The sequence below is a fragment of the Trachinotus anak genome, unplaced genomic scaffold (assembly GCF_046630095.1).
Source record: "Trachinotus anak isolate AG129_WGS33_773 ecotype Australia unplaced genomic scaffold, CSIRO_AGI_Tana_v1 ptg000018l, whole genome shotgun sequence".
NCBI lineage: Eukaryota > Metazoa > Chordata > Actinopteri > Carangiformes > Carangidae > Trachinotus > Trachinotus anak.
The window spans coordinates 19,312,557-19,333,942 of NW_027273869.1; the positions used below are offsets into that span (position 1 = coordinate 19,312,557).

Below are 21,386 nucleotides of genomic sequence, written 5' to 3' on the forward strand. Positions count from 1 at the left end.
TAAAATCAACCCTACCACACAATAAAGCGAGGAGGTCTGAACCCTTTCTGGAGCGGCTGTATTTCTCCCTTTTGGTGAGAAGACAAAGGTGATTAACAGAGCAGATATTTGTGGCGTTAATTTCACTTTGACTTTAATCCTTGACAAATGTGTCTTTTCGTCTTCATCATCACACCTGTTTTCTCACTTCTGAATCGCTGCCCACTTGCTACCGAATGAATTAAACACCACTCCTCTCAAATGGAAAACATGAAGACAGTGTCAGACGTGATGAAGAAAATAAAACCAAAATGATGTTTCAGTCTCGAGATCAGGCTACAACAATTTCCTCCCCACCTGCACACAGAACCAAAGTTGGTCAATACTAATGTGTCAGGAACTAAGAATAGAGTCAGCATCCATTTTTGGCATCTGTTTCTATTGTTGCTGGACTATATTTAGACCATTGGCCAGCTGCCATGAGTGTAAATATTTGCTTTGTCATTGTCGTCCCGTGTCTTTAATCCTGCCGACCAAACAAAACCAGTTGTCTTCATTATTATTTCTGAAGGATTTTTTACATTGTTGTTATACTGCATATTGTTTATTGTCTAATTATCTTATTTGTGTAATTGTCCCTGTGTTTTATCTGAAGTGTTGATCTCCATCAGAGGATATATCTGTGGTTTTAAGAACCAAAAACCATCTCAGTGTAGTTTTACATCTCCTCACTCAGGCTTCTCTCTGGAGCTCTAGCAACAACAGGTCAGTCAGCCAATCAGAAGAGAGGATCTGAGCCTCTCTTCTGATTGGCTGACTGTTTTCTGAGCAATCTAATAAAAATATAGCAGATTTCAGGTAAACACTCAGAGAAACTAAATCCTGCAAGGTTGGATGGCGGGTCCAGGTGGGCGGGGCTTGGGGCATGGCTGAGGGCAGTGACTGTTTTGTTGTGACAAAGTCCCAGAAGTCCTGACAGCTGGTTTTAAGGCTCAGTTTCTGAATACAGGCTGTGTGCATTTCTCTGTGGACTGAGGCTTTGATACTTTCACAGTATTAATATAGAACCTAGACCTGCTTTATAATCACAGACACATGGACATCTACCTTTAGACTGTGTGGAGCTTTAAATGAAGCCTGTATTTGAAAAACGTTTAGGCGTTCCATTAACTTCACAACCAGACAGAAAAACAACTTTCATATTTGGAGCAAACACTTTTTATTTTCATGTAAATTGACTCAGCACATCCACATTGTGTCCAACAGTCTCAGTGTAACAATAAACATTTAAATATTTAAACAATGAGCCATAACATGGCAACACCAGAATCCTTTAAGCTCAGGTATTGAAACATTCTGACCAATAAATAGATCAATAACTTATCAGTCATACTTGAGGTTTTATAAATATAAAAAAGTTAAATATGTTCTCAAATTAAATAGATGAATAAATAAAAGTACAAAAGTGGATGGTATAAAATGTTGTGGTATAAAAGGTGATAAATATGAGAAATAGAAGAGTGTCTCAGCTTCAGTAGAAACAGTAGAAACAGCCGAGGCGTCAGTGTGCAGCAGTGTCTGTGGAGTTGGGGAGGACACAGAAGTCCTGCAGGTAGGTGAACAGGATGTCGATCTCTCCCATAGCTTTGTTGATGCCTTGCTGAGCCCCCATCTGAAACAAACAGTAATTTAGTAAATCGTGTAATAATTAGTAATTGTTTATTTCTAGTAAATTACTGAGTCATTTTTTTACAACCAAGTGTGTTCAGTAAAGGTCATTAAATCAACACCAAAACTCATTCACTGTCATGACAACAAGAAAAACATGTTTCCACCCTGAATTTCCGCCAATTATTATAATATTAGTCAAATTAAATAACAGAATGTTACAAATTATGTTCAGTGTCCTACATTTTAATGGAGATAAAAAAATTAAGTAATTGAAGGTTCCAAATGTAATGGTACAACTGTTTTCATCAATGTAAGTTATTAACCATGGTTCAACGATGTTTACGTAACAGATTATTAAGTGTTCAATGGTAAAATCAGAAATAGGAAAAGGAGAATTAATCATCTTATCTGGAGCTAACAGATAATCTAATTATATCCTATTGATATCCTGAGTATAAAGAATAGTTCAATAATGTGTGATTACTATTATTTAGATAATGAATCCAAAGCAAACACGAGCAGTTGTGGCATCTTTGTGCTTCTGTACCAAACTCCAGATGAAAAATTGTTGATTTTTCAGATCAAACTTCAGACTAATCTGCAGTGAAGTCACGGTGCAGCTGCAGGATTTTCAGATCATTCGGAAGTTAAATTATAAAATCTTACCTTGTTGAGCTTCCTGCGAAACTCCACAGCGTGATGATGGTCGTGGTAGTGAGTCACATTCTGGAGAGATAGACAGGTAAAGGAGGTTAGCAGCTGTTATCAGTTCAATCTATCTTGGTGATGAATGTGTGTTGACTTTCTCAGACTGAAACCACAGAAAGTCTTTATCTGTCACTTCAGATAAGATCAACCACACTGTCACCACATGTACGCTGCAAAAAACAGTCACAAATTTAGTTTTATTCTTTAAAAATAATGGAGAATTAGACACAATGAAGATGATAAAGAAGCTTTTTTGGGCTCTCCAGCAGACTGTACGGTTTGTGAAGGTGGATTTCTTTTTTCAGGTCTCACTATTTAGCAACTAACTGATTATTAAAGGAGTCGTTCAACATCCTCGGGGTACCCACTCCTTCACTTTCTCAGCATACAGACACAGCGAGTGGCTTCAGTCTGAACAACAGCCCAGTTAAACACCGCTACACTCACACAGCCTTGAGTCTTCAGGTCCTCGCTGACGCGGGAGAGGTCGGTCTTCAGGCGGTGCATGCTGGGATGCTCGTTGTCACGGTGATGCAGGATGTTGTTCAGGTAGAAGTCGAGGATGTTGGCGTGGAGGCAGCAGATCTTCAGGTGGTCCTGGGAGAGGTCAGAGGTCAGGTTATGTTTGGAGAACATTACTTGAATGTGTTACTAATTGTTTTGTGGGGAAGCTTGTGACAAACAGGAGAGTCGTCTGAATGTGTCCTCACCTGGTTAGTGTCGACTCTGGGCATCAGTCTGGTGCTGGAGTCGTCGTCTGTCTGCTCACTCTGAGCCTGAATAAAGGGAATACAGGGCATTGCACATTAGCATCATATATTAACCAATCACACACTGCACCCATCAGAAAACAAAGCCTCTAAAATGTTTTATTTATATGGAGTTGTCACATTTTATCTATTCAAACTGTTTAATTGTATTTCCTGTAATTTTTTAAAGCTACTTTTAGACCCTAAATGCTGGTTCAAAGACCTCTACACCCTGCCAGGCGTAAAATTGTGGTGGAGAAATGTTGAATCCTTTTTTTTATTTCTGTTTTGATCAACCTCAAAATAATCAAGATGTAAAATACTGGTTTTAAAAATGCTGGAATTAACCTGTGATATAGCCCAACGGTGGCTACAGATAAGACAGAACAAATGTTTTAAATATTATGGAGTATAATTAAAGTTGAAAATAAATTCCAACATTAATGTTGGAATATTGGGATTAAATCCTAAATGAAAATATTGGGTAAAAATATTCTAGAATGAGCCTCTAAAACACCCAAACCCAGGTTGTTTAATAATTCCCTCAGATTTCCATATATACTTTACACTGGACAGATCTACGGAGTAAGGATGGTGCCAAAATAATAACAAAATATAAAGTTAAAATGATGAGATTTCTAACATTAAAGTTGTAGTTCACATTGAAGATTCACATTGAATAAATTAAGTAAGATAAAAAAAATTTAATGAAATCTGATTTTAACTTTAAATTGTGACTTCTTACACAAGCACAATTTTAGGATACTTCAACTTTATGTAAGTATACAATACAGTTTTATCTTACTTAAGTGAAGGATCTGAAAACTGATTATAGGTAAAATCAGAAATAAAAATAAATATTTTGATTCAGAATTTGACTCTACAGTTAAATACATGTAAATACGTATCATTTTAAATTAGCCACTTACATGTTGCGACACTTCCCGGACAGCCTGGTACGTTTGGGGGTTTCGTAGCGGCTGGCTGAGCGGCCGGTCAACAGGGAGCGCTGCCCCCTGCTCAGCCCAGCCAATCAGAAGCAGCGGCAGGAGGACGAGCACAGCGGCGGTTGGACGAAGGAAGGAGGTGAGTGTGGCAACGTTGAGCTTCATCTTTCTTGGAGATTAATGATCTTAATCCTTTCAGACTGAGGAGAAGTCAGAGTGTTTTCACCTGCAAGACAGAAACAGATCAGTTATAACGAAGCAGGGGATAAAATCCTCTGTGATCAAACTCAAACACACTTGTTAAAGGAATCTGTTGCGTCCGTGCATGTGTCCTCACCTGTCAGTGGATGCTGTTGTGAAGATGTGCCTGTGCTTGGTCTCTTTATACAGATCAACCCTCCGCCCCCTCTGCAGAAATATAGGACAGGTAACCAGCCAAAAAACCCCATCACACACGCACACGCACACATGCACACACACACACACCCAGGTCAGTGCTGAGCTGGGGCAATCTGTGTTTACTGTCACTTACACAAAGAGGAAATTAACTGTCAGTCAAGGCGTGACGATTACCTCTAATAATGTTTGTCATTGATTTGCTAAAAGTGCATTTAATTGTTTCTTCAGTGACATCATTTCCTCTTTTGCTGTGCGTGTGCGTGCATGTGCGTGCATGTGTGTGTGTGTGTGTGTGTATACTCCCTGGTGGATTAGAAGCTGGAAGTCATCATCGTTATTTAAACTTCCCTCAGACAAACAAAAAAACCCTTGTCCGACCAGCGTGTCACAGTAGCTCTGTTCAGACTAGACGTTTGTACAGTAGGTTTATTTTTGTCATATTATGCAACATATCACTTCAAAGTGTGGTGACATTAAAATTATTACATAACAGTAATGTACAATAGGTACAATTTATTCTCTAATGTTTCAATGATGCAATAACTGAAACAATTTTGGAGTACGTGATTTGTAATTTGTTTTCAGATGCAAGATAAGCTTCTTCTTATAGTTTATGCAAATACCAATAAATTCCCTGATTGTGTTTAAAGTCTTTAAAATGTTTATAATGATTGGTTTCAATCAATATCAAATGGCAGTAGCTAGGTTTACATCCAAATATTGCAAAAATTTTACCCAAATTTCCAGAAAATCTGTAAAATAAAATGTTATATAAAGTGTTACTGAAAATACCGTAATGTGAATATCAGGAGTTCATCGAGGTAAACGGCCGTCGGGGCTAGTTCTCCATTTTGTGCCATTAAACCGTAAAAGAAGAAGAGGACAACAAGTCCTAATGCAATTAAAAGCGTTCAAATAATTAATAAACATATGTAGAATACATGAAAGATATGACATTTCTGTTTGATGTATTAATGTGAGACGTGCAGATTTTTCCCTCAGGAGGTGGTGGAGACCAAAACTGAGCTAAAAGAGAGTGAACACTGGAATAAAACAAGTCTGTAACTGCTGCATGTGGAAATAAGTCAACGTTTAGTAAAAAGTTCACAAATCTACTATATCAACTTTAATGATAAACTGTCAGTGTGCACAACCTGTTCCTGCTGCCCCCAGGTGGCTAAAATAAAAATCAGTTATTGCAGGTTTCAGGTTTGTCGACTTCCCAGCTGTAGTTGAAAATGTAACTGCTCCCCTGTTCTTAATTAGCCCCAAACAAGATGTTTAAATGTAATGTCACATCAAGATTATAGGCAGAATGTGATTAAAGTAGTTTCAATGGATTTTTCTTTTGCAACACTGATATGTTATCACCTTGGAAAAGTTATTACGGTGAATTTGTTTGCAAACAGTTTCATCATAATCATTAGCATTTAACTGAAGTTGTGTTTAATGTCCACCTGATGAGTCTTAGCCCAGCGTTCCCTCTTTTAGCTCTATTTTTGGTCTCCACCAACCTCCACCAGGTAAATATCTGACTCTTTAGATGTTAAATGCTCCATTATGTTCAGCAGGCTGATAAACGATGAGCTGAGATTCACTGTAGAGCTCTGTAAAGCTGAGGAGACCTGCAGGTTCAGCTGATAAACCTCTGTAGCTTCATCACTATGAGCAACATTATTTTTGCTTTGTCATTTGGTACATTTTTATTATAAAAATATCAAGAATCTAGTGCCTGGATTAGAAAGCGACATTATAAGAACTGTGTGGTTCGACCTGAGATTGTTGGACATGCAGCAGTTAATATCAGGCAGAACTAAGCAAACAGACTCTTACTTATTCAGAGCAGGCTTCACCAGGATAAACAGCTAAATCTGTACAACAGTGAAATCAGTGCTGCATCTGCAGATGATGGAGGGAAGAATAAAAACAGAGAATAAAAAGAGACCCAGGATAGACCCCTGGGGGACTCCACAACAGAACAGGCTGCTCGTTCTGACACTACAGAGGCAGTACTATTTGATATCTATCAATTACATAAACCTTTCACCAAATCAGTGAGATTATAGCAGTGGAAACTCACTCACACTGAAATAAATCAAATTTTGATGGCTCATATTTCCAGTTTCCTGCCTGTAGCTGGATGTTCTGATCAGACCTCAGATCTCTGTCACAAGAGGAGACATCACTCACGACGTTGCGACATGTTGTGCGTAGTGAGGAAGAAGTGAAGTGGAACACTCAGTTAACAATGAACAGGAAGTGACCACAGATGAACAGCAGTGACTGAGAGCTGAGCTGCTGGAAGTTCTGAGAAGTGTCCAAAGAGGATTTCAGTGACGTTTCTGATCCCCCAGAAAAACAATTCAATAACAAATTGCATTAAAAAAATGCATGATGTCATCAGAGAGCTGCTATTGGTGCATCATCCTGCAGGTCTGATACCATCATCTCTTTTTTTATTGTAATTTTATTTGAAACTGGAAGTAATATTCAAAAGTGATCTGAACTCAAAATCACCAGGTAACTATTTTCTTCTCATTTACACTAAATCAATGAATGTATGCATCGTAAACATTGATCAGATATATGTGTTTATATATAAAGATATGTTCTTACCACTTTGTCTCCTGCCGTCCTTCAGGAACCTTTCAGAGTCAAAGTGTCAGGTTGACTTTAATCAGGGGTGCACACAGTGTCTGAGGGAGCTGAACGCACGGTGACGTCAGAAAACATCACTCATCAAATGAACAACACATTCGCTGCAAACACGCACAACACAACCGAATACAGAAACGCACTGCAACTACTCACAACCAACATGAGGAGGGGGGTTGGGAGTGTGGGGGGAGGGGTGCCTTTACATGTCTGGGGGTCCATTGTCTCATAATCCGACCATGGTCAGTATCTGGTCCCTCAGTTGTCGTGGTGGACAGATACAGACCCAGTTCACTGCTTCCCGCCAAGGTCTAAAAAAAAAAAAGTCTTTTGAGAAATATCAATCTGGTTTTCGACTGCACCAGAAACTGCCCGTCTGACGGGTCCTCACGACCTCTGATTGATGCTGTTGACGGCTCAGTTCTGACTCTACTGGACCAGAACCATCTTGCTTAGAGAAGTAGAGATCAACCACAGACCTTTTTCTGCAACTACTGGAAACAACTACTGACTTCAGACAAGGAAAATCCACCTTCTGGAGTCAGAGACCAGATCTCAATCCAGTACTGAGCTGAGGAGCCGCTCACACTGGACCTCCTGAGAAACGTCTGAGAGCAGCTACAGGAGGAGCTGGATTCAGGTTATTGAATCCTGGGATTCAGTGACTTTTTCCACCACTGTGAACAACACAAAAAATACCAGCTCGGAGACGCTGTGTTTATCTACATGTGTTACTCAGATGAAGATCAGGTCATTTTCTGATCAATCACAGGGTTAGCACTTTTTATTTTAACCACTGTAACCATAGCAACATCTGATGCAGCCAGAACCTCTGTGAGCTTGAGTATGAAGACACCTGAGTTTTACTGAGGGAAATGATCATACAGACGTGAGAAAGAAGGATCCATCTGAGACTGTAAGACACTTTAATATCATGTAGAGTGAAAAACATGAAGATGTGGAAATTACAGCTACTATTGATGAAGGCGTGACATTTTTAAATCTTAAAAAAAATAAAATGGAGACAGAAAGCACAATGATCAGGATCATTTTATGACTTTTAACACACTGACTCAGATTTTTTCCTGTGTTGTCATATTTCCTGGAATGAAACTTTAGAGCAGGAATTTCTCACTGAGATGAATACACACACACACACACACACACACACACACAGAGCTTCACATTGTTTGTTCTGGCCTATACATTGTTACGAGGGGAATTCACATTTAGGTGTTTATCTGCAGGTCGGTGGTTGTCGGTGTGTGTGTAGTGTGTGTATTGTGTGTATTGTGTGTTTGCATAGTGTGTGGAGTTGCCAGGTAATCCCTCGGCTCTGTCCAGAGGAAGTGATGACGATGTTTGTTCTTCTTCTGTTTGCTTCATGTCGGCTCTCGAACGTTGTCAGTGAAATATTTAAAGTTGTAAATTTTGCTGTTAATTCCCAGTTGAATGAAACGGAGTGAAACTGGAAACGAGTGGATTTGAGCTGCAGACGAACTGCACAGCATCAGAGTGAAGGTTTCCACTGACAGTCCTGACGTTTATCACAGTTTAATACACTAATGTGGGTTTTTGTTGTTTATTTGAGTTTTTTCTTTGATCTTTGATCTGATGAGTGTAATAAACAGCACATGGGGTGGGGGGGGCGTCTGCTGCATTTCCTTCATAGACGCCCGGGACTTTCTGTGCGGCACTGACGTGTTCTCCTCGTCTTTGTTTGGGTTCCTGCAGGTGTGAAAGTTTGTTTGTCTCTGTGTGTCAGGCCTGTGACAGACAGGTTCTCTGTCCAGGGTGAACCCCGCCTCTCAGCCAGTGTCAGCTGGGATTGGCTGGGATCAGAGGAAGAAGTTTATCTGATGGATGGTGGATGGACCAAACTGAAGATTCACTGAGAAAATAACGGGCAGATTAATCGATGAGTTCGTCAGACTGCAGCTGCCGCAGCTTGTGAGAAACAGTCAGAGGAGGATGAAACCGACACCAAGCTGCTGAAAGGACGGAGCGTCGCTGCCAAACGTTTCTCAGAAGTTTCTCATTGATCTGAGCAACCACAGCAGACATAATTACTAACATTATATCATTATCACATTTATAAAAACATCTATTACAAAACTGCAGCGTCAACTGATAAAATTACTAATCAGCATTTTGAATTCATCTATAAAAATACATGATTCTGACTAATTACAGCGATGATTCAGAAACTAATCACTCAGCTCTACAAACAACACGCTGGTTTCCTGTGCGACAGCAGTGACATCAGAGGTCAGAGGTCATCTCTTCCCCCAAAAGTTTTCCCGTCTCTTCTGAGTGCGCTCCAGGACTGCAGACGCCATGGAGCAGGAGGCTGCCGAGCGCCACGACATCACTGAGAGCCGGTCGTCTGGGCAACAGGATGACGGGTTTAAATGGACATTAACGACACAGGTAGAAATTTTATTTAGTGCTGTTAATAAAGGTTGAAGAGATTCACCTTCATCGGAGCCGCAGCCTCCTCCTGAACACTGCCGCTCCCTGAACCTCACACCCAGCTCACCTGAGGAGACACAGGTACACAACCACTCATCATGTCGACACGACTGACCAACAACCTACAACACAACCTTTTAAAACACTGCTGCTTTTGTAGCAGGTTGCACACACAACAGAAAAGTTGTGTGAATGCAGACACGTGACAACAAACAAACCCATCGTCATGGAGATGAAGCCAAACAGTGACTCAGTGATTCGTCATCAGCAGCCGTCGCCGTGCAGGTGCTCACCATTGTGTTGGAAGTCAGGGTGTCTCAGGGTGCCCTGGATGCAGTGCAGTGGGGGTGGGACCAGAGGGACCGGCGGGGGTGGAGGCGTTTGCTTCATCCTGATTGGTTTAGACGCTGGTTTGTGGTCAGGGGAGGAGCCAGATGATGGGGGGTGGTTATTCTCTGACCACGCCTCTTTCTGTTTAACTGGCGTGTTGACCGCGGTGTCCGCCCCCGCTGCCGTGGAAACGGCTGACCCGCTCCTCTGAGGACAGAAACGGCCTCAGTGTCAGTGTGTGATGTCACAGCAGAGCAGAAGGCTGGTGAGGTCATGAATCTATGACTTTTATCGATCAATCTATATATCTAAATATCTCCATTCATCATCTGGTCAATGAAACATCACATTATCCTGCAGCAGGAGATGAAGACATTAAATGTTTTTTCTGAACAACAGAACAAAACTCAAAGATTTTCAGTTTATTAATGTGAATATTTTATAACATGGAACCACAATTATTCAATATTCAGCATCTGTGCTTCAACATTAACTTTTAACAACTGATCAGTTATCAAAATAGTTGTCAATTAATTTTCTTTCAATCAACTAATCAGTTATAGACTATTAATGCAACATTGAAAATAGCCTTGTAGATTAACTGGAGATCAATTAATCAATTAGTCGATTGACAGAAAAAGAATCAGTTTGTTTCAGTAACAGTGAAAGAATCAAACGTTACCTGTTGTTTGTGTGGAGAAGATTCATCACTGCTCTTCAGTTTCCCCACGAGAATAGCGCCTCCTGCAGGACAAACAGAGGTCAGAGGTCAGTGTTCTACACTCTGTGTGTGTGTGTGTGTGTGTGTGTGTGTGTGTGTGTGTGTGTGTGTGTGTGTGTGTGTGTGTGTGTACCGGTAGCAGGTGTGGTGAGGTCGTGGTGAGTTCTCTGAACTGGTCTCATCTTCAGCCTGGGAGTTGGTAACCTCCCCTCCTCCCTGCACACACACACACACACACACACACACACACACACACACACACACACACACACACACACAGCTTCAGACATGTTTGCAGCAGAGATGTGATGGTGTCAGCTCTGAGTTATTCACTTTCTGTTTACTCCTTAAATTCACATTAAAGGCTCTGTTACAGAAACGTGGTGAAATTCGTGGCTCTCGGTCTAGATCGAGCTCCTGGACCACACTGTGAGAGACGTCCACCAGCGGCTGATGAGACTGATCAGTTCTGAACTTTATGAATCACTGTTGTCGAGGCGGCGGCAGTGAGAGTGTGTGTCACCTGCTCTGCCTCTGCTCTTTGTTTTAGTCTCGTTGTTGAGTAAACTGACATTTTTCTTCATAGTTTTGTTGAAATCAAAACTGTTTTGGTTTGTTTCAGGGTTTCAGATGCTGAACAGCAGTTTACATCTGTTTGAATTGTTGCATGATATTTCCTACACGTTTCATTTCCTGTCATCTTGATGACACGTTGAGCTGCTTTTCAGATAAATCAAGGTTATAATCACCTTTTAAATGAAGTTGTGTTTTATTGTCTCAATATGATAATAATATATAATAAATTAATTATTAATTATTAAAGGAAGTTTCACAATCATGATTCACATCAGGTTGAAGTGGAGCAGAAAAACTCACTCGTCTGTATTTCCTTCTCCTTCTTCTTCTCCTTCTTCTTCTCCTCCCCAGGCCGTGCGTCTTCCAGCAGCAGGACTTGGAGGTGATTGTGCTTTTATTTGTGTGTTTTTGTTTGTGTTGTGTATTTGTCCTGAGCCCACAACAGAAGACCTCTTACTGGAGGCACTGGAGCGGCTGCAAACACAACAAACACAGCTCACAGACAGACGCTCAGGGGAGTTTTCAGATCCGATCAATCGATATTTAGATGATCAATTTATCGGTTCAGTAATTTTTTTAACACATTTCAAACATTTGATGCTTTTGTTGGTCAAATATGATACAAACTTAATATCTGACACAATTTCAAAACATCCCCTTGGACATTTTTCACAATTTAAAATCAATTAGTTGAGAAATAACCTCTCACCTGGCCAGGTCCAGCGCCTCCACACAGGAAGTGCTGCGGTTGTCTGGATCCTCACAGAGGTCAAAGGTCAAGCGTGGGGTTGGGGGATCGGTGGCCGAGTCTGTGGTGTCCGTCTGCTCCCACAGAGTGTTGTGGTCAGATTGCAGCTGACACAGGTGATGTCTGGAGAAGTTGGTTCCCCAGGCATGACGGCGGTAGGACGAGGCCTGCTGCCTCAGCTGCTTCACCTGGACGACAACAGACACACACATCAGGTGAGTCGTGAAGCAGCTTTTACACTCTGATATTTTTCTTTGTTACAGCCTGAAACATGGATCAATTTTCAAACCAAACAACAGAATTTATGTTTTCTCTTTAACAAACTGTGGTCTGAGGTTGTTCTTGATAAAAGCAGATTATATCTGTGGATTTGCTCCGTTGTTTCTAAACTGTGGTGAAACTGTCAAAGCAAAGTTTAGATAAGAAGAGAAGAAAGAAAAAAAGCAGGAAGTCACTCAGTTACCCGGAGTCAGAACAGAATCACCGACACGGCACAGTAAACTGCTTTCAGACAGCAAGCGGTTGTATTGTGTTTACACTCAGCACACTATTTACTAATCATTATAAATATACTGTAGCTACCACACACACACACACACACACACACACACACACACACACACACACACACACACATTTTTTTTGTAGTTTGTGACACTATTTCAGCAATAAAAAAAAAAAAGGAATGGAAGCAGGTGAAGGACCTGGACGGACTGACAGTGCACAGATCCGGGGGCCCGGGGACCCGTGTGTGAAGTGTTAACATTTGTCAAAAAGTCAGTCAAATGTCATAAAGAGCCACAAAACAAGTAACAATAGATGCTAAAACAACCCAAAGAGACGATCAACAGGTTTGAACAGACACAGAAAAAAAAAAACACGCTGAACGTTAAATTTCAACAAGAGGCAGAAATTTAAGCGCAAATCATTAAATTATAAATCTATTGACGTTGCTTTGCCTCCGTGACGCCTCATCCTGTCAATTCTGGTAAACCCAACAGTAACCTGACCCTGACCCCAGTTCAAACCCGCAGCCTGTCCCTCACCTAAACCTCAACCCCAACATGAACCGTAAGCCTGACGCTGCAGGTCTGTGAAGGTTCTACTGTTTCCTCTGAGCAGGCAGGTCCTGACGTTAGCTGACAGCTTCCCCCCACTGCATCAAACTCTTCAGAGAGTCACCACAGGATGGAAAGTTAATTGGACGGTTACATGTCGCCCACAGATTCAAAGATTTCCCTTTCATTCAGTTGGTTTGCTCAGAGGTCATCGTGTCTGTTTAGAGAAGCTGCAGCATCATTAACCTCAGCAGACGTGGAGCATGGAGGCGATGAACAGCTGCTGAAGTTCAAAACATTTTTAATGTTTCAGTGACATAGCTCTGCAGCTGTTTTTTTCAGCATTTGTCTTAAAGGGGTCAAGAGAATTTTGCCTGTCATCAGGTGATTGTGCAATATGATACATTTTCAGCAAATCAGGCCACGTGTGTGATGTGTTTTATACCATGTGTTGTAACTTCAGAGAACTGAAGTCCTGACAAAACGTCCTGTGCAGCCTCTGTCCCACCACCTCCTGTAGCTCAGCACAAGTCATCCATCAGCAGTTTATTAAGGCAAAGCCTCTTCCTGGAGTTTACTTCTCTTAGTCCAAGACAAACCTGCTTCACTACAGCAGCTGCTGTTAGAGATTTAGACCTTTGTTTTTCCATTGTCCATTCTTCTGGAGGGAAATGTCTGTATAACTGGTACTGATGACTTCAGATGTTGTCAGTTACACACGAGGGTTATTGCACACAGCTGGATAGTATGTGGTGTTATTGGTCAGTTCTGAAACAGATGCCAAACATACACCTGATGAAACATGGGACATGTTAAAAGTGATGGACAACTACAAATAGCCAAGCCAAGAAGGGACACGATATACTGTGTATGGTTATATACACCTTTTGGGTTGTTGCTTTGTGTTGTTCGGGTGTTCGGGTGTGTGTATGGGGAGGGGGCTGTGTGTGCTGCATGTTGTAAGATGCTGCTATACTTGAACAATAAGACAATAAAGATGGTTAAAAAATAAATAAATTAGCCCTTCATGAATTTAACAACAGTTACTTTGTGAGCACAGACATGAAACATCTACAGTCGCTGCAGCAGGTGAAACTTGGTTTCATCCATATCAATAAAATCACCTACACCTTCTTCTAAAGTCGTTTTTCAACCTCTGCTGTTCAGTTGTCTCTGTCCTGTTATCACAGACTTGGGAAATGATGTTTGTTGAAGGACACTGAAAAGAGACAAATATTAAATAGTCTTGTCTCTGAATGAGACAGTTGTGAGGTCCGACACTGATGCTGGGGGAGAAGGTCTGGCCCACAGGAGTGCACGTTTTTTAAAAAGATGCACAAGGGTTCAAATATTAAGAACAAAAAGGTAAAACTAAAAAGTTGCAGAAACGGTTTTTCTGCAGAGTTTCAGGGAATATCTGAAGGTAATTTCTCTTTGCAAACTTTTTGCAAGTTTTCTGCAGTTGTTTGATGTTTTCAGCTGATCTGGTGTCAGCAAAGAAAAGTGAAAGAATTTCACCTCTGCAACGACACTTTCCACAGGACTGGTGGGAACCTACCTGTGTGTGTGTGTGTGTGTGTGTGTGCGCGTGTGTGTGCGTGTGTGTGCGTGTGTGTGCATGTGTGTATGTGTGACTAACTGTGTGTTGTTTCCCTGAAATGAAGCTCTGTGGTTTCACCGCTGACACTCAGCAGTCTGGTTTTTCATCAGCAACACACACAAACACACAAACACGCACGCACACACAGTTTAGCTAGCAGATAGGCATTGTGCAAATCCCCTGACTGCCACATCAGGGACAAAGTGCTCCGTCATATCAGCTGTCCAACAGGTCTGACTCTACAAGTGGACAAAATGCTGCAGAGTTTAATCTGAGCTGAAGTTGACAAGAACAAAAGACGTCACGTCAACAAATCCCATCAAAAGGCCAAAACCAATGAGCGTCACACAACTACAACTACCCCAAGTGTATTAAAACACATCAGTGAGACTCACTGTTGCACATGCTCCTTCATCACCATGAACACACACTCACGCTGCCCCGAGCTACAGAACCATGTGATGATTAATCCGCCGCTGAAAATAGTCCCCAACGGACGCGCTGATCCTCCAGTTTGTTTGATGAAACTCCAGTGAGCAGCTGAATCTCTACGTTTGTGATGTGATTTTAAAGATTTACGTCTCAGTAGGAACCAGTGAGCTCACTAACATACGTGGTCGTTGATGTTTGTCTGCCTGTTTAAGTCTCTGCAGGTTGTGTGTCACCTTTTACACATGAAGAGTGAACTGAAGAGTGAACTTTCTCGTCAGTGTGCAGGTATTTTTTATGACATGAAGCTGTTTATCTTTATCTAAACTTGACACTCCTTCTTTAAAAGCCGGATTCAGAAGTGCAGACCTTCACATTCTTCAGCTCTAAGCTCAGCTGAGTCATGAGTGGACTGGTGACTAACTAACGAGACACAACATGTAAATTGTGTAAACAGCTGCGTGGATCTGTTTACAGTTGTGATGCAGCTCAGCTCAAAGTTTCTCCTGCAGCTTCTGTAGCTCAGTAAAATCACGTTCACTGTACGAGTTTACTCACCAGCTCACCAGCTCTCCAGCTGAAATTTGTGCTGTTATTACAGACATGAACTGAAGCGCGACGCACGTTCATGTTATATCAGAGAAACCGTATTTACTAGTTTCACACTTCTTTTATCCATTACTGTCACATTCTCATTGTGTCAGAAACTATGAATTGCCAACTTAAATGAGTGGCGAACAAACAAGCTAGCTTTCAAATACATATGTAATGTTAGGCTAACGTTTGTGGGAGGACGGGGCAAGGGGAGGGGAGGTATTTGGATCATTCCCGCTTGCAAATATTTTTTTCATGGGTGAGTGAAGGCACGGCTGGATGGGCACAAAGTGACAGCTCGTTTGACATCTGTGACTAAGCGTGTCACTAAAAACCAGCAGCGTGCAGACCTGCCGACCTGTACGCTGCTGGTTTTTAGTGACACGCTTAGTCACAGATGTCAAAGGGATTCTGAATGAGATTTTCAGGTCAGGTTTCTATAGATGAATCAGGTAATAAGGACAGTAACTGACCCCGCCCCTCATTAAATGACCCCCATCAGCCATAGCACTGCATCCTGACCTGAAGGGCGTCGCCGTCCGTGGCTCCGCCTTTTTCTGGGATCCTGTAGAGAGGAGAACGAAAGCTGGACTCATACTCTGTCAACATCCTGTCAGGCAGACAGACAACCTCATGAACACCATGGAGTCATTCTGCACAGTGACACATGCACACACACAAAAACACACACCTGTGTCCTCTCTGCACCTGAGGAGGAGGAGGAGGGGGTGTGGTGTCATCATTCTGAGGGGTGGGGACATCATGATCGGGGCGGGACTTCTTCTGTGACTCCTCCCTCCTCTTTTTGTTGGCCTGGAGATGAATAAAGCTCAGTCAGGACGTTTGTAGCAAAGAGACTGCAGGAGCAACAGGAGCACATGTGTATTATTACATATTTATCTACTGCATCAAATACGAACTTTACAAATGATGTGAAGCCAAATGACACTAAACCAGAAAGACAACTGGGTGATATGGCCTCGAAATAACACTGCGATATTTTTAGGCTGCATGTACACGATAGAAACCTCGATAAATCTGAAATATCCTGAAGTGATGTCTGTGAGAAGGAGGGAGGCGAAACACCACAACACATTTCATGCAGGTGGCTTTAAGCAATTACATAGAGTCAGAGAGTCACTGTCCTGACTGCAGGACCTTAGCATCCAGGATTTGCTGATATTTAGTTGAATCCATTCTTCCCCCTCTCTGTGCTGTGTTCCCTGCACCACTGGCTGCCACACAAACCCACACGCAGAACATTCCCACCCCCCTGATAAACAGCTGGTAAAGGGGGGTTACTACGTACTGATGTAATAACTTCATGAAATAATAATTAACAGATATTAACATTTGTAGAAAGGCAAATCTTTTAATGTCAGAGGGCAGAGGGCAAAATCACTTCTTTTCTGTTTTGCACACATTTTTGCACATGTGTATTTAACAACATGAATTGTTAAAATAGGTTTTAAATGGACAAAGTAGACAAAGAAGGTGCATTAAGAGTATGTCTAAAGAGCCGTCTCACTCTGACACTGTTTATCTGAGCAGAATATTACAGGCTCAGTCAGTGGAAACGACATTCAGTTTATGTGTCAAGTGCAAACTGCAACACCCTGAAGTGGCACAACAGGAAAGAAAATGTAAGTCATCAAACCAGCACCACCAGGGAGGAGTGATGAGGGCAGTCGTCATTCAAACAGAACTCAGCATGTGTGTGGTTATAGTCATGTCTATACATTTACATACAGCACGTATACCATGTGTGTGTGGAACAGTGGGACTCGCTGATGTTCCAGATTTTTCCGAAGGCGGGGTTTGGTGGGAGGGGCCAGACCCTGGAAACTCCGCTGATACTCCGTTACCATGGAAATGGGTTTCTTCTTAAAGGGAGGGACAGATCTGCTGCTGGAATACAGCACCTGCAGTGGTGGGGGAGGGTTGGGGTCAAAGGTCAGCAGCAACTACTAGTCATTTTAACACTAATCAGAAGAACAGTGATGTTACTGAATGATTCATTAAACCACTTTTCACATCAGCGATATCAATAGTCACATCAATAACTGAACGTGCTGAAGTGAACTCATCAGTGAAGGTCATCTTCACTTTAGTCAAGTCATCAAACAAACAGTCTTCCTCCACCTGGTGGACACGCAGCTGAACTGCAGGTTTTTAAACTGCAGTCGGTGCTGCCTCTGCTGTATCTGATGTATTCAACAGTGAAACAGTTTTTAGTTACTGTCATTATCCATTAATCTATTGTTTATGTCAGTGGTATGTTTTTATTTAAAAAAGCATTCCAGACAAAACTTTCACTCATATCTTTACAAACATAGATCATATCTCTGTCTGTGCAGACTGAGATATTAAACAAAGTGTTCACGTGAAACAGAAATTAAACCAAACAACTCAGATCCCAGACTGGATTCAAGCTCATTTCAGTTTTCCTGAACTGTTTTGTAACTTTCTCAGTTTTTAACTTATTTCAGCCTTCATACATTGTCGCCTGGTTTTTATCATTGTTTTATTGGTGTGTCGATGTTTATTGTCCTCTCTGATACTTAGAATGGTCTTGAAGATGTTTCACCCCTCGTCCAAAACCCTTTCATGAGGTTGGTGTTAGGACAGAAACTAATGCAGCGAATCAGACGAGAGCATTCCTAGTTAGCATGTGACAGAGTAGCATTTACTAGCATTATATTCATAGTATTGATAGTATTTGGTGGCATCGTACTTGTTCTGCAGTCAGCATGGGTGAAGCAGCAGCTGCAGGTTTCTTCCAGCCGAACTGTCTGTGATACTCTGACCTCTGACTTCCTGACCTTTGACCTCCCGACCTCAGTCCCACCCTCCACCGCAGAGCATGCTCAACCTGCAGCACAAGGGAGGGGATCCTGTTAATCCTGATATTTTCCTGTTTTTAAAAACAGTTTTTAGGCTGCTCACCTCATTGGCCGAGGGCTCCTGTCCATCAGGTGCAGCTGTCAAAGGGTGGCTGGGCTGTGGTTGGCTGTCAGGCTGGGAGGGGTGGGGCTTTGCTGAGAAGAAAAAACATCTAAAAATAAGGTGACTGAAAATAAAATTAAGATTAGAGTAAGAAAATAATGAGAACCAGGTTACAGTTCAGGCCGTAAGTATCTGGACAGTTACACATTTATTGTTCTTTAAGCTCAGGTTTTTAAAAATGCCCCACACAGTTCCTTCTATATTAATATAAACCAGCTCACATTAATGTAGTGTCTATTATTTTATTTCAAGCTGAATGTGCTGAAGCTCAGAGAACAACTGAAGAACAATCAACATTGAACTATCCAAATATTTACAGTCTGGACTATATGTGATGTGTATTCACTAGATCTTCCAGGCCTTCCTGGTTCTGCTGATGGTCCAGGATCTGCAGCACCTCGTGGCCTTTCTGGAGGTCCAGGATCTGCAGCAGGTCGTGGTCCTGCCGGAGTTTTTGGTTGTATAGGAGATTCAGGTTCTGCTCGAGATTCAGGAGGTGTTGGAGGTCCTGGGTTCAGGGACGGCTCCTTCCTGTGGGCTGAGCGGCTCCTAGCGGCTGGAGGAGAAGGAGTTCATTTATAAAACACTTTCACATGAATGGTAATTGAACAGCATTTATATGCCACTTTTCTCGTCATACTGACCACTCAAACCACCTTACACACATTCATACATTCAAAATACACACACTCACACACTTACTGACAGGACTGAACCACTGACCTTCTGATTAGTGGCCGACCCCCTTTACCTCCTGAGCCACAGCTGCCAACATCATATTACAACATATAAATAAACAGATTTTCTTCATCTACATGTGTAATGTGTACATGTGTACATGGACAGCCTACCAGCAGAGGGCCCTCTTCTCTGAGGATGAGCAGTAGGTTCAGCGCGGGACTGCTGTGGATCTGATGGACAGAGCAGAGAAGTGCAGGACTGAGCGAGACCAGCAGGACCAAGCCTCTTGCGACGCTGGAGACCTGGTTCTCGGCTGATACCTGAGAGACACAGAAACAAGATGCAACTTAGAAAAATAATGACAAATAACTTGATTTCAGAGCTATAATTTTTGGGTTAAGCCATTTGCTGAACCCTGGTCAAGTACAAACTTCACACTCCACTGTATCTGTGGCATTTTCAGAATGAAGTTTGTCCAGCCCTCCTCATCTCAGGGTTCTCACCCATCTGGTCCGTGCGAAGGCCGGCCAACAGAGCGCACCGCTGAGGAGACACACTCCTGGACCGGGGAACCCTGTAGCTCTTCTGGTATTCACTCTGACACTGACACAAATACACAAACACACAAAGATAGAAGTGTTTGGGGTGTCTTCACAAGTCCAAGTCGTGTGGCCAAACTTATAAATACATAAAACTAAGTGTTAATAATATGATGCGCAAGTCATACATAATATTTCCATTTATTGAAACAGCCGTAAAAAACAAAGAATCTTGGCTTTAGGTCTTTGAATATTTCACTTATTGTAAGAATCATTTACTTCACTGAGGAGTTGGAACACATTGATACATAATCTATACAGTGTACAGACTAAATGACACCATGAAGGGTCACTCAAGTTCAGTCTATGTAAGATATATCACAATCTGATTATATGTGGGTTTTTGATTGTTTGCCAGACAAAACAAAACATCTGAAGACATCATCTTGGGCTCTAGAAAATGGTGATGAGTTTTTTCAATATCTTCTAACATTTACTAGGCTGCACAGCTAATTATATTGAAGTAAAATATAGTTTATTCAATCATGACAATAATCATCATTTGCAGCCCACAGTGTCATTAACAATGGAAAATGCTCATCAGTATTTCTCAGAGCTTAAATTATTACAATCAAACGAGTCTTACTGATAAATTGTTAATCAAAACTACATGATAATCAATATAGACAATGTACAGAGTAGTACTTATTAAGTTATGGATGGTATCATATTCTCAGCAACTGTAATAGTAGTAATGTTATTTGTTTTATTGGATTTCTAACCCTAAATCTTTTAGCACTTTGTAACTGAAGGTTTGAAAACTGCTCTACATCAAAAATTATTATTGCTATTTATGTGAAGTGGCTGCAGCAACATTACAATTTCCTGTTGGAGAATACTGGGGAGTACAACATCTATCTGTTACCCTGATTAGCTGGATTAACTGATAGCATCAGATAAATCGCATTAATCCTGACTCTGCAGTCTGGCGCCAGGTTTTGTTCGGTAAACCGGGACCAGACTTGTTCATTTAACTATAACTGTCGCTAGTTGATTTAGAACCAGTTTATAAATATGGCAGTTAGTGAGTTAGCTGTTAGGTGGCTATGTTCGTTAGCACCAGCTTGTTTGGCTAACCTGTTGCTAACGCTAACACCTGTTGTTGTTTACCTTGAAGCCGACAGTCATGGCGCTGTCACCGCTGAACAAACACGACGAGTCATTAAGACGAGACCGGGTGGGTTTAGTTAACTAGCTGTAACACTGCTGAACAACTAGTTAACTAACGGGACCAGCATGCTAACCGGCGGCTAAGCCTCTCCGCAGCCTCAGCTGCTGCCGCCGTTGCCATGGCAGCTTAGCGTCATGCGCAGGCGCATTAGCAGCAAAACGGTTGATACAGTGACGTCAGATTTATAGAGGCCTAATAATTTATTGAAATGTTTTTATTTCACTGACTTTATTTATGTTTCGCTTTTTGTTTTATTTATTCATTTTTATTTTGGTATGTACTGTGTATCTTAT

The 21,386-nt window shown here is 41.6% G+C and overlaps 2 protein-coding genes across 3 annotated transcripts; both read right to left on the bottom strand.

Annotated features, from left to right (window-relative positions):
• Positions 1-1,395: 1,395 nt before the first annotated feature.
• il22 (interleukin 22) lies at positions 1,396-7,248 on the bottom strand. The gene is made up of 6 exons (XM_071502778.1): positions 4,392-7,248; positions 4,037-4,280; positions 3,069-3,134; positions 2,806-2,955; positions 2,317-2,376; positions 1,396-1,651 (listed from the first exon to the last, which is right to left on the bottom strand). The coding sequence occupies exons 2-6, from the start codon at positions 4,217-4,219 to the stop codon at positions 1,541-1,543; spliced, it is 570 nt and encodes a 189-aa protein (XP_071358879.1). The 5' UTR covers positions 4,220-4,280; positions 4,392-7,248; the 3' UTR covers positions 1,396-1,540.
• Positions 7,249-8,017: 769 nt separating this feature from the next.
• On the bottom strand, positions 8,018-21,291 carry mdm1 (Mdm1 nuclear protein). 2 transcript variants are annotated; one of them, XM_071502776.1, is made up of 16 exons: positions 21,033-21,291; positions 19,827-19,926; positions 19,494-19,643; positions 18,989-19,198; positions 18,583-18,674; positions 18,371-18,508; positions 17,397-17,558; positions 16,328-16,449; positions 16,159-16,246; positions 11,917-12,143; positions 11,508-11,681; positions 10,765-10,847; positions 10,593-10,654; positions 9,874-10,117; positions 9,585-9,647; positions 8,018-9,494 (listed from the first exon to the last, which is right to left on the bottom strand). In XM_071502776.1, exons 1-16 carry the CDS (start codon positions 21,048-21,050, stop codon positions 9,385-9,387), a joined length of 2,043 nt encoding a protein of 680 aa, XP_071358877.1. In that variant the 5' UTR covers positions 21,051-21,291; the 3' UTR covers positions 8,018-9,384. The 2 variants fall into 2 exon arrangements, with proteins under 2 accessions (XP_071358877.1, XP_071358878.1); XM_071502777.1 differs by having other exon boundaries at positions 16,159-16,201; positions 21,033-21,288.
• Between the last annotated feature and the right edge of the window lie 95 nt (positions 21,292-21,386).

Bases quoted from the DNA above. Each gene is read 5' to 3' on its own strand.
- il22 (XM_071502778.1), bottom strand. From the start codon at position 4,219: ATGAAGCTCAACGTTGCCACACTCACCTCCTTCCTTCGTCCAACCGCC. The intron at 3,135-4,036 runs GTAAGTGGCTAA...CCCTTTATTCAG, and splicing joins TCCGGGAAGTGTCGCAACAT to GCTCAGAGTGAGCAGACAGA. The intron at 2,377-2,805 runs GTGAGTGTAGCG...CTATCTCTCCAG, and splicing joins ACCTGAAGACTCAAGGCTGT to AATGTGACTCACTACCACGA.
- mdm1 (XM_071502776.1), bottom strand. The intron at 19,199-19,493 runs GTAGGCTGTCCA...CTTCTCCTCCAG, and splicing joins GAGAAGAGGGCCCTCTGCTG to CCGCTAGGAGCCGCTCAGCC. The intron at 9,495-9,584 runs GTGAATCTCTTC...CCTGTTGCCCAG, and splicing joins AGGCTGCGGCTCCGATGAAG to ACGACCGGCTCTCAGTGATG.